The 11,005-nt window shown below is 36.4% G+C and overlaps 4 protein-coding genes across 4 annotated transcripts; 3 read left to right on the forward strand and 1 right to left on the reverse strand.

The window, feature by feature from the left end:
- Positions 1-2: 2 nt before the first annotated feature.
- LOC110858370 (protein canopy homolog 3) lies at positions 3-1,443 on the reverse strand. The gene is made up of 4 exons (XM_022107128.2): positions 1,091-1,443; positions 830-1,023; positions 611-678; positions 3-536 (listed from the first exon to the last, which is right to left on the reverse strand). The coding sequence occupies exons 1-4, from the start codon at positions 1,254-1,256 to the stop codon at positions 242-244; spliced, it is 723 nt and encodes a 240-aa protein (XP_021962820.1). The 5' UTR covers positions 1,257-1,443; the 3' UTR covers positions 3-241.
- Positions 1,444-2,554: 1,111 nt separating this feature from the next.
- On the forward strand, positions 2,555-4,520 carry LOC110858371. Its single transcript, XM_022107129.2, has 3 exons — positions 2,555-2,884; positions 3,158-3,800; positions 3,893-4,520. Exons 2-3 carry the CDS (start codon positions 3,333-3,335, stop codon positions 4,040-4,042), a joined length of 618 nt encoding a protein of 205 aa, XP_021962821.1. The 5' UTR covers positions 2,555-2,884; positions 3,158-3,332; the 3' UTR covers positions 4,043-4,520.
- Positions 4,521-5,066: 546 nt separating this feature from the next.
- LOC110858365 (methyl farnesoate epoxidase) lies at positions 5,067-7,634 on the forward strand. The gene is made up of 9 exons (XM_035858679.1): positions 5,067-5,082; positions 5,236-5,379; positions 5,451-5,491; positions 5,605-5,684; positions 5,752-6,144; positions 6,457-6,633; positions 6,733-6,809; positions 6,868-7,048; positions 7,116-7,634. Exons 2-9 carry the CDS (start codon positions 5,286-5,288, stop codon positions 7,561-7,563), a joined length of 1,491 nt encoding a protein of 496 aa, XP_035714572.1. The 5' UTR covers positions 5,067-5,082; positions 5,236-5,285; the 3' UTR covers positions 7,564-7,634.
- Positions 7,635-7,751: 117 nt separating this feature from the next.
- On the forward strand, positions 7,752-10,877 carry LOC110858366 (methyl farnesoate epoxidase). The gene is made up of 8 exons (XM_022107123.2): positions 7,752-8,829; positions 8,915-8,955; positions 9,071-9,150; positions 9,218-9,610; positions 9,673-9,849; positions 9,919-9,995; positions 10,067-10,247; positions 10,317-10,877. Exons 1-8 carry the CDS (start codon positions 8,736-8,738, stop codon positions 10,762-10,764), a joined length of 1,491 nt encoding a protein of 496 aa, XP_021962815.1. The 5' UTR covers positions 7,752-8,735; the 3' UTR covers positions 10,765-10,877.
- The last annotated feature ends 128 nt before the right edge of the window (positions 10,878-11,005 follow it).

Raw genomic sequence — 11,005 nt, forward strand, 5'->3', positions numbered from 1 at the left:
CATTTTGTTTTGCACGATTTTCATTTATCATTTGTATTCATTTGTTGGTTCATATAAATAAATAATTCTGGCAAATTTATATCGGTATCAAAGGACATTTTGTTCAATAAATAATTTTACTGTACATATTGGTAAGTTAGCAAATTCAGCAATAATACTTGGTAATAATGGCACATTTACATACATACTATAATGCATCTTAATATCAAAATCGTTGGGCTTATAAAATCCCCATAAAACTTTACAACTCAGCCTTTTTTACATTTTGATTCTTCTTTGTTTTTGGTGCTTCTGCGGGTGGTGGTGGTAATCCAATTTTTTCTGACAAGCATTTATCATCTTTACCTTTGAGGACGAGGTTTTTGCAAAGGAAGTCATTCAAGGGGACAGTTTCACCCTCGTTGTACCAATCCTCAATTTCAGACTCGTACTTTTCAAGTAGGTGTTCACATTTTGCTTTTAAATCCGTCACTTCTGCTGGTGGCTTGTCCCACATTTCGTACGGCATTCCTAAATCCACTTTGACCCCTTTGGCCCTGTAGAATAATATTTATTAGGCTAAATATTAGGCCTTCGGGGTCGTAATTACTTGATTCTCCTTTTGACTTACACTAATCCATGAAGCGTTTGAAAAGTTTGACTCTGACCCTTGGCAAATCGTGTGGAGTCTTGCCGTTCCTAAAAATTACATGAAAAACCTGATTTTCTTGTCTGCAATTTTGTTTTTAATGTTTGTCTCGTTATATCATAAGCATGTATGATTTCTAATTGTATTTTAATTAAACTTTAGGCTAAAAAGCGTCAGTAAAAAGTTATGATGATTCTTTACTTTGTGGAGACTGTAGGTCAGGATTCCGTCGCACGCCGTTTCCAGTGACTCAATCAGTCGCACCTGACTTTTCTTGTACTCTTTCCGTTTTATCTCTTTCGTGGCGTCGATGTGATAAGAAGTTGTGAGCATTTCGCCATTTTTACCCGTTTCAAATAGTTTTGCTTCCAATTCAAATGCAGTAATTTTGCATGCTTGAAACAAAATTAGGCAATACAATATTTTGACGTTTTATGATCTACAAATTAAATATTTAATTACCTTCACAAGGAGATGCATATTTCACTCCGTATTGTTCAAATTCGAAATTTTCCTGATTTGAAGGAGGACTTGGTCTTTTATCTTCATCACCGCTTGTGAATGTAATGAGTAAAGTGAAAAGTAAAAATAATGTGAATTGTTCAACGCCGTTTGTAAATTGTTTCATTTTACAACTTATGAGAAAATCTTATTACACGTGCGTTTGGAACTGCTGAATTGAATCGAATACTTTATAAAATTTTCTAATTTGAAAATTTGTCTATGAAAAAAATGAAAAAGTATTTTATTGTAACAAAAACTTGGGAATCAGTCTGTTCAAGTTGGGGTTTGCGAAACTTCTATGTGGCGTACAACTATTGGATAAAAGTTGCAATAAATGAGACTGTCGTTGAGACGGTGCATAACACACTTTGCATAAATATTATTTGGAAATAATGCAATTTATTTTGCTTACATTTAACACAGCAAATAATGCTAATTACATGATTTAATTGAAACTCTCATTTGAGTTATAATTTTACTACTTTTCCTTTGCATCGGTTCATTTCATAAATAGAATTAATAATTTCTAATTTCACATAAGCCATGAAAATTTCCATTATAATTAAATATTTGCTCATTATACATATTAATCAAATTCAAAATTTTAATTGATAGAAAATAACTAAGTTTAAAGTTGAAATATATAGCAGTTTTAACCGGATTGAGAAAAAGTACTCATTAGATGTATTATATATGTACTTACATAAATAAATGAACAGGTTATTAGTGACTTGTTTATAATGAGGTACTCATGTGAAATTAACGATATATATTTGCTAATAAAATGTGATAAACTATAATTGGAATGGGTTGTAATTAAACTTTAATTAGCAATTAATGGTTTTCTTATCGAAAGGTCGCTCATCTCGAGATTTTGCAGAGGCGTCAGTTTTATTAGTATATCAGTACTTGGCCCAGAATGAACTCTCCTTCGGTAATTCACTTGTGTTGCATAACTTTTTGATAATGGATTATCCGACAAACTTCCCCCATTAAATCAACCATTAAACCAACTAATACATCCAGGCAGAAATGAATAACAAGATGGCAAGCTTGTCAAAACGAGCATGTAATAAACTTGACTTCCAGATAGAACATTCTACAAAAAGCCAAGCATGCATGTCATCAATGCGTGGGGATTGTCCTTTCTGACAATTGACGTGATATTGTTGACATTTGGTTTGAGAATGAATGATGATGAATGATCATAAAATCCTAATTTGAATATTTAATAAAACAACATCTCTACCTCGTCATCACTTATTCTCTTTCACCCGTGAATTGTAAATTGTTCGGTTGGAAGTTGTTGGCTGTTGGATATGGTGGACGTGGAAATGAACTTACCAACCACTGCTGCCATTGCTATACAAATGGATGGATGGAATCTCGAACCTGAACTTCTCAACCCTGCCCTGCCCGATCAATGATCATCATTTTATTTTAACCAGCAGGCTTATCAATCCAGCCTATTTACTTAATTCATTTAATGCTTGACACTGGAATTTTAGTTGTGCACGGCCAGTCCATCATTTACCTCGTGTCCCCCAATCGGTCAATTTCTATTCTATTCTTCGTAATCCGTACCGTCATCAGTTCGTTCCTTCACTAAAAACATCTATTTTTAAATTTGATACAAAAATTTGTGACTAAAAGTGGCAACAAAGTTTATTCCTACAATTTATTCATAAAAAATTTGATACATACATAAGCTTTGTTCACAAACTACAAAATTTGTTCGGATGCAATTCACAGGTACATTTTGCCACCACTTTGCGCTTGATTATGTACATGTTTCATGCTGGAATATCCTTGTTTGTATCTTGCCTTTTGCATGGATTTCTTAACCATATCCGTACCCAATGAATAGCCGAATCTCATAATCTCATCTAAATCAATCAGATATTATTTTCAAGGATTTTACATCCTTATATGCATACATATCCTCGTAAAATTCCATATGCATCATATGAATTTACAACTCTTAAATATTTGTAAACTTATGTTTTTGTTATTATTTTACTGCAGTTCCTCCTCTCAAATTGCAAAATACATTAAATTATCCACCCTGGTCACCCGCTATTCAACCTTTTCACCTTCAAAACTACCTCGGTTACTACCATCCCGGCTTTATACACGTAAAATCTGGATTCTTCTTCTCCTTATTAGTCTTTCCAAGTTTCATACAAAGATCACGCTCAAGATGACTTACCGCCTGGCAGAAGATTCCTCTTATCAATTCCCTTCTCCACTCCCACAAATCGTGACCAAGTGTTCGTCAACATCAGCAAAAGTAGTAGCAATGTCGGTGGTGCGATCCCAAGCATTTACCAATCATGCTAGCACTGGTAGTAGTAGAGCAAGATTCAATAACCTCTTGTGTAACTTGACACCAAAAATCACATCGATATGCAAAAGTACAAAATATATCTCGCCGATCAGAAGAAGTTGTGGATTTGCAACATCACTGCTTCAAGTAAACAAGATAAGTTGCTTGGTACTAGTCACCATCGCTCTGATGGCCACTTTGGCCGGGTCATGCGAAGCCGTCCCCCTCCGTCCCTCGAGATCCATAGGGCATCATCATAGCAGCCACCGGTTGAGTCTTCCGTCCATCAGCGTCCCCAGCTCGACAGGGTCCGAGGCGGCGGCATCGTCAGCCAGTCTCCATGTATGCAAGAATACATATGAAATAAATTATGAAACATGATCATGCATAAGAACACGGTTTATAAAAAACGAATATTTGTATTTCTTGTGTAGGGTTTGGATGCTACTTCTTCACTTTCCATCGTTAGTTCGCTGGACATCTTGCGACAAAATATGGTGATGGAGATTTTGAGGAGAAAGCACCGACAAAACAAACAGAGACAGGTCCAATTAAACAAGGAGATTTTGGACAGGATTGGATGACAGAACAACACATATCTAAAAAACTATAAGTGAGAGGATAGCAAATACTGGAAGGGGTTCAAACCAGTAGTTAAAATTTTTCAACATCGGCAAGTTTTTACAAAAACTTGCAGATGTTGAATTTTATTTTAATTCCTTCCACTATTGCTATGAAAAGGTTGTGAATTACTCTGTAAATAGGTTACTATTACATCCACAGGGAGAATGGTGGGATGAATAGCAAATTGTCCCGATTTACCTCATTAGCTGTTAGTTGTATTTAGTTATTCGTTGTGAGACGCGTACATTTTTAGAGTTGAATAGAGTGAGACTGTTGAGAGGATTTACATTGGAAGCGAAAACTTATCAAAGTACAACACATTTGTAATTGGTTAAACTTATTGGCAATGATTATTGTGAAATTATTAATTGGGAAATTTGAGACAAATTTATTAATATTGTAATTGGACATAAATTGATGATTGGATAATGAAATTCACACGATTTTGTTTGCATTATTGGATTTTTTCGGACACTTTGCATATAATTACAATGAGTTAACACTATTTTTAGATGTGCTTATGCATATGCCACTTACAACTTGTCTCGTCATAAAGGCCATTATGATGATAAAACCGAAATACGCCTTCTATAAATTTAGTAGTAATATACATCCTGCACATTTGTACCATGCAACATGTGCATTCTCAGTTCTCACTCTCTCAGAGTCCAGAGGACAAAAAATAAACTAATTACGTTATTCTTATGCAATAACCTTGTACGAGGCACAAACAATTCACGGGCAATTGAAGTTCATTATTATCCAGGCTATGCAAGATTCGACCTTGGATTCTGCCGAGATATGATGTACATACATACAGATCGACATCATCGCTTCGAAATAAATAAACCTACGCCATTATGTGCTATATGCCATCTCCAGATATAAAACTTCATCATGTAATGTTGCTCAAAACAATTTCCAGATTTCAACCAGTTGATAAATGTAGTTAGCAAACCCTGCTTCAATCCTGTGAGACTGCATGGTCAGTTGATTACAGGTATACGAAAGTGTGGAAAAAGACATTTGATTCAGGTTTTATAGAAAAGTTTTAGGGGTCGACAGCTAAAGCGAGTGACTCATTACAGCCTGATCTGCGTCAATATTACCTGTTTGTTGATTTCTTATGATCAGAGACCACTTTGTTTCACAGTCAGTTGCTTAGAGGGATTGCTCTCATTTGGTTGGAAAACTAGAGGAAATATGATTTCTGGAACGATTTTACTTCTTGGATCCTTCGTGGCTTTAATTTATTTTATTTTCTTAAAAAAGCCAAAATGGAAAAACGCTCCTCCAGGTGAGAAACAAACTAAATAGGTAATTTAACTATGTTGATGTTTAAAAATTATTCGCCATTGTGACGTTCAGGTCCGAGTGGATATCCATTGGTTGGGAATTTATTCCAAATGGCAAGTTTTATATACAATTTTTATCCATCCGTTTCATGCATTCTACATATGTACATACTTCCAATTTGAAACTCATTGAATGTACCCCGTGTTTCATAATGCATGAACTTTAGGATAAACACAATCACTTCACATTTTCCAAATGGGCAAAAGAATATGGGCCGATTTTCAAAATTGATTTAGCGAGTATGAGGTCAGAAGATCCTATGAAATTTACACTTTAAATTCTCATTTCTCACTCGCATCCTAATTTTTTCCAGGATGATAGTTGTGTCAGATTATAAAATGGTGAAGGAAATATTTTCTGACTCTGCATTTTCTGGGAGGATGAACTTTAAGGATTTTGATTTCATTCTTGATGGCAAATTGCACGGACTCGTTAACACTGAAGGTGAACATTGGGAAGAACTGCGAAGATTTACTCTCAGACAACTTCGTGACTTCGGATTTGGCAAGAACACGATGGAGGAATCCATCATGTTGGAAGTTAACGAGCTTATCGACGGGTTAAAAGAATATGGCGAAAAACCGTTGGAGGATATGAAGACCAAATTTACTCTCGCCGTGGTAAATTCGTTGTGGTCAATTTGTACGGGAATCAAGTATAAGCAGAATGACAAGGAATTGATTAAAATGACGCAAGATGTTAACAAGTGCGTATTTACGTATTTGAGTCAAATTTGTACATCATTTTTGTCTCGTTTTTAGCCCGAGCCAGGGCTTATGTACCATATACCCGTTATGGTTGTCTGTCTGTCTATCAATTACGCTCGAAAAACTTATCCAATTGACTTGAAATTTTGGACAAGTAGGATTTGCAAACATAAGAATCATTAATTTGGAAGTTGGGTTTAAGAGTTGTATAGTGGTCGTACTAACCACCTCAACTATTAATCTGTAACAACCTGGCTCGGGCTAAATTAAGCTATGCTGCGGATTTTTAAGTAATCGATGATTTTATTTAGAGCATTTGAAGGGATACAAGAAGGCGGAGGAGTAATTGTATTCATGCCGTGGTTGGCCAAAGTAATGCCTGTTTGGAGTGGCTATGATAAAGTGAAACGAGAAATTTTCCACATGGCAGATTATTGCCGGAAACCGGTGGAAGACCACATTAAGACATACCAAGAAGATTTTGACAGGTCAGTCAGTTTATTAAAATGAAGAAGTAAATTATTCAGGATTATGTAGTTTAAACACTGGTAAAATCTGGCTAATTTTGTTTAACATCATTATTGCAGAGATTTTACTGATGTCTTTTTAAAGGAAATTAAGAAAACTACTGATCCTAATTCTGCATTTAATGGAAAACTCGGAGGTAATTTTATTCATGTGCAAGAAAGCATGACAAATACAAGAACATAATATTTCCTTAGAGGACAATCTTGTGGCCACTCTGGGCGATTTATTTTTCGCTGGAACGGATACAACCTCCTCCACACTTGCTTGGATGATGCTGTACCTCAGCAAATTCCCCGAGGTGCAGAGAAAGCTTCAAAAAGAAATTGAAACCACGACGGGAAATTCAAGGATGTGCGCAATTTCAGACAGACCAAAGTCAGTTTGTTTTCATGAATATGTACTAGTTTAAACGGATGTTAAAACTACTTAAATTATTAAATAGCATGCCGTACACCGAAGCCGTGATTGCAGAGACGCTTCGATTTTCCTCCATTACACCACAAGGAGTCTCTCATCGAGCCATGAGAGATCAAGAATTCCACGGTTATTTGATCCCAAAGGACACAATTATAACTGCAAATGTTTTCCACATCCATTTCGACCCCAAAATTTGGGGTGACCCAGATAACTTTCGCCCAGAAAGATTTTTGAGCCCGGATGGAAAGACGTTTAAGAAGCATGAAGCCCTGTTGCCGTTTTCAATCGGGAGGCGACAATGTCTGGGCGAGACTTTGGCGAGGGACAGCCTTTTCCTCTTCGCCACAAATGTCGTACAACGATTTAACCTTGAATTTGACAACAACGGCCCGGATCACGGATTTGAGTCCAAGCTGTCCTTCATCTTGACACCAAAGCCCTTTAATCTGATCTTTAAAGATCGCTTGGCATAATGAAACAATAATTGTAAAAGGTTTACCTATACGAAATAAATGCACTTACTTACGCTATTATACAATATCAATTTAACAAGTCTGTCAGTCATTAATCAGGATATTTTTTCTGATTTCATCATTTAACAACCTACATATGTATGAGTGCTAACGTTTTTGATTGTGTTCCACAACTCTTATTGGTCACCTAGCTGAATATTATTTTTCAATATTTTTCAAAGTGCATCCATTTTTCTAAATATCATTCGATATTTTGTAAAATTTGGGCTATTTTCTACTTTAGACCACAGTTACTTAAGAGAGAAGAAAACGACGAAAACGAACGACGAAACGAAATCCATGCAGATAGACGAAATCCAGGCGACTCTAAATCCTCAAAGGACATTAACAAAATTGTCTTTTTTGGTGGGTGGGGTGAAAAAGGAGATTACGCCCCCCCCCAATAATTGGCATACAAAAAATTAAAGCATTATGCAAAAAATAATAATAATTTGGCAAAATAATGCATGCAAATTCACTGGTGTTACGCTTTATTAGTAACCATTTAACAAATATTTCTGCCATTTTTCACAGATGCATGTCACCTTTGTGTTAAGCAGGGTTCATCTGGCTGAAATCGTACAGCTATAAAGCATGCATTTGTTCATTAGATGTTTCGCTCGTAACCGTTGCAAAAACTGGTTGACCACTTAAGCTTATTATCGTCCACACAAAATACAACCTTGAATCCTGCTTGGCGATATGTAATGGTATCTGTGTACAGATACGCCGACCTCATTGCATGGAAATAAACAGACCTCTCATCTCATGAAATATCCCACGTTATTGATATAAGTCTGTTAAATGTATCGTGTACACTGTGAATCTTACATTAATCTGTGTACTCCAAACATAGATTTATATAAGCGTTTCTGACAATTTATAAGGGAAGTTCTGACAGATTTTCTAACAGTTGTCGGTTGATTGTGGACATATCTAGTACAAGTATCAAGCAATCCATTTATTTTTGCGAGAAAATTTGAAACCCACCAGTACATAAATAAATACAGCACACGTGCATATGTGACTATAATACAACCTGATCGGTATCAATTATTACGTGAAGCTAAGTCCAGAGACCATTTTTTTGCAGCATAATTAGTTGTTGATAGGATTGGAAAATTAGTGGAAAAATGATTTCCGGAACAGTTTTACTTCTTGGAGCGTTTGTCGCACTCATCTATTTTGTGTTCTTAAAAAAACCAAAATGGAAAAACGCCCCGCCTGGTACGTATGTATGCATATATGCGTTTTAATGAAATAATTTAGCTTTTTTTCAATTTCAAGTTGATAATTCATTCGCATTTCACAGGTCCAAGCGGCTTTCCTGTGGTCGGCAACTTGTTCCAAATGGTAAGTTGAACACGCAATTTTTATCGAGTTTCATGCATTCCTCATCTTCTGCTGAACCTGAAATGAAATGCACGTCAATATGTATTTATAAACCCCGTATTTATTTATTTAATAGGATAAGCATAATCACTTGTCATTCACAAAATGGGCAAAAGAGTATGGACCGATCTGCAAAATTGACTTGGCCAGTATGAGGTTGGACTATCTGCTATGAGTTATTTAGAGATACATACGTCACTAAAATTGTATACTGCATTTTCAGGATGGTCATTGTGTCAGATTATAAACTGGTGAAAGAAATCTTTGCTGAGCCTGCATTTTCTGGGCGGATGGATTTCTCGAACATAGATTTCATTATGGATGGAAAAGTTCACGGACTTGCGAACACTGAAGGCGAACATTGGGAAGAACTGCGAAGATTTACTCTCCGACAACTTCGCGACTTCGGATTTGGCAAAAACACGATGGAGGAATCCATCATGACAGAAGTTACCGAGCTTATCGATGGTTTAAAAGAGCACGGTGAAAAACCGTTGGAGGATATTAAGCTAAAATTTACCCTCGCCGTGGTAAATTCATTGTGGTCACTGTGTACGGGAATCAAGTACAAGCAGAATGACGAGGAGTTAATTAAAATGACCGAGGACGTTAACAAGTTCGTATTCCAGTTGAATTTGCATCAATTTATTGGTTTAAAATATCTCATGCATAATGTAGAGCATTTCACGAGGTACAAGAAGGCGGCAGTATAATTTTGTTCATGCCGTGGTTGACTAAAGTAATGCCGGTCTGGAGCGGCTATGAAAAAGTAAAACGAGAAATTCTTAAGATGGCAGATTCTTGCAGAAAACCGATGTTGGATCACAAAAAGACGTATCACGAAGATTTTGACAGGTTAATTTTCTGAAAACACCTCATTGGTCTGAATAAAAGTTTAATTTAGCGAATCATGTAATATTGTAGAGACTTTACTGATGTGTTCCTAAAAGAAATCAGGAAAACTACTGATCCTAATTCTGCATTCATGGGGAAACTTGGAGGTATGGAATTTTTTCTGAACAGAAGAAAGTGGCACGGTGCAAAATAAAATATGAGAATAATTTTTCCATAGAGGACAATCTTGTGGCCACTCTTGGTGACTTGTTCTTCGCTGGAACGGATACCACTGCCTCCACACTCGCGTGGATGATGCTGTACCTCAGCAAATTCCCTGAGGTGCAGAGAAAGTTTCACAAGGAAATTGAAACCACTACCGGAAATTCAAGGATGTGCGCCATATCAGACAGACCAAAGTTAGTTTTTTTGTGAATATGTACTAGTTTAAGCGGATGTTACAATTGCTTAAATTTTTAAATATCTAGCATGCCATACACTGAAGCCGTGATTGCTGAGACGCTTCGATTTTCTTCCATTACACCACAAGGATTGGGACACAAAGCGATGAAAGACCAAGAATTTCACGGTTATCTGATACCAAAAGACACGATAATAACTGCAAATATTTTCCACATTCATTTCGACCCAACAATTTGGGGCGACCCTGAGAACTTTCGCCCAGAAAGATTTTTGAGCCCAGATGGAAAGACGTTTAAGAAGCACGAAGCTCTGTTACCGTTTTCAATCGGGAGGCGACAATGTCTTGGAGAGACTTTGGCAAGGGACAGCCTTTTCCTCTTCGCCACAAATGTCGTACAACGGTTTAAAATTGAATTTGACACCAAAGGCCCGGATCACGGGTTTGAGCCAGTCATTTCTTTTATTCTTACACCGATGCCATTTAATCTGATCCTTAAGGATCGCTTAGCATAATTACAAAATATGTATTACATGGTTAAAGTGACATAAATATTTGATTGTTTTGTATTTACTGTATGTACCATCAGACTAGTTGTAAAATAATAAAGATGTACACTAATTCTCGACTCTCTTTTTCGACCTTGTGCGAATTTTTTGTGAACCAGCTCAACAATTATGATCATAATGGGCATGGTGATGATGCATGATCATGTGTGCCAATATCATTATAATGTCTCCCATTTGCATGTCCAGA

Source organism: Folsomia candida, unplaced genomic scaffold, assembly GCF_002217175.1.
Source record: "Folsomia candida strain VU population unplaced genomic scaffold, ASM221717v1 Fcan01_Sc021, whole genome shotgun sequence".
Lineage (NCBI taxonomy): Eukaryota > Metazoa > Arthropoda > Collembola > Entomobryomorpha > Isotomidae > Folsomia > Folsomia candida.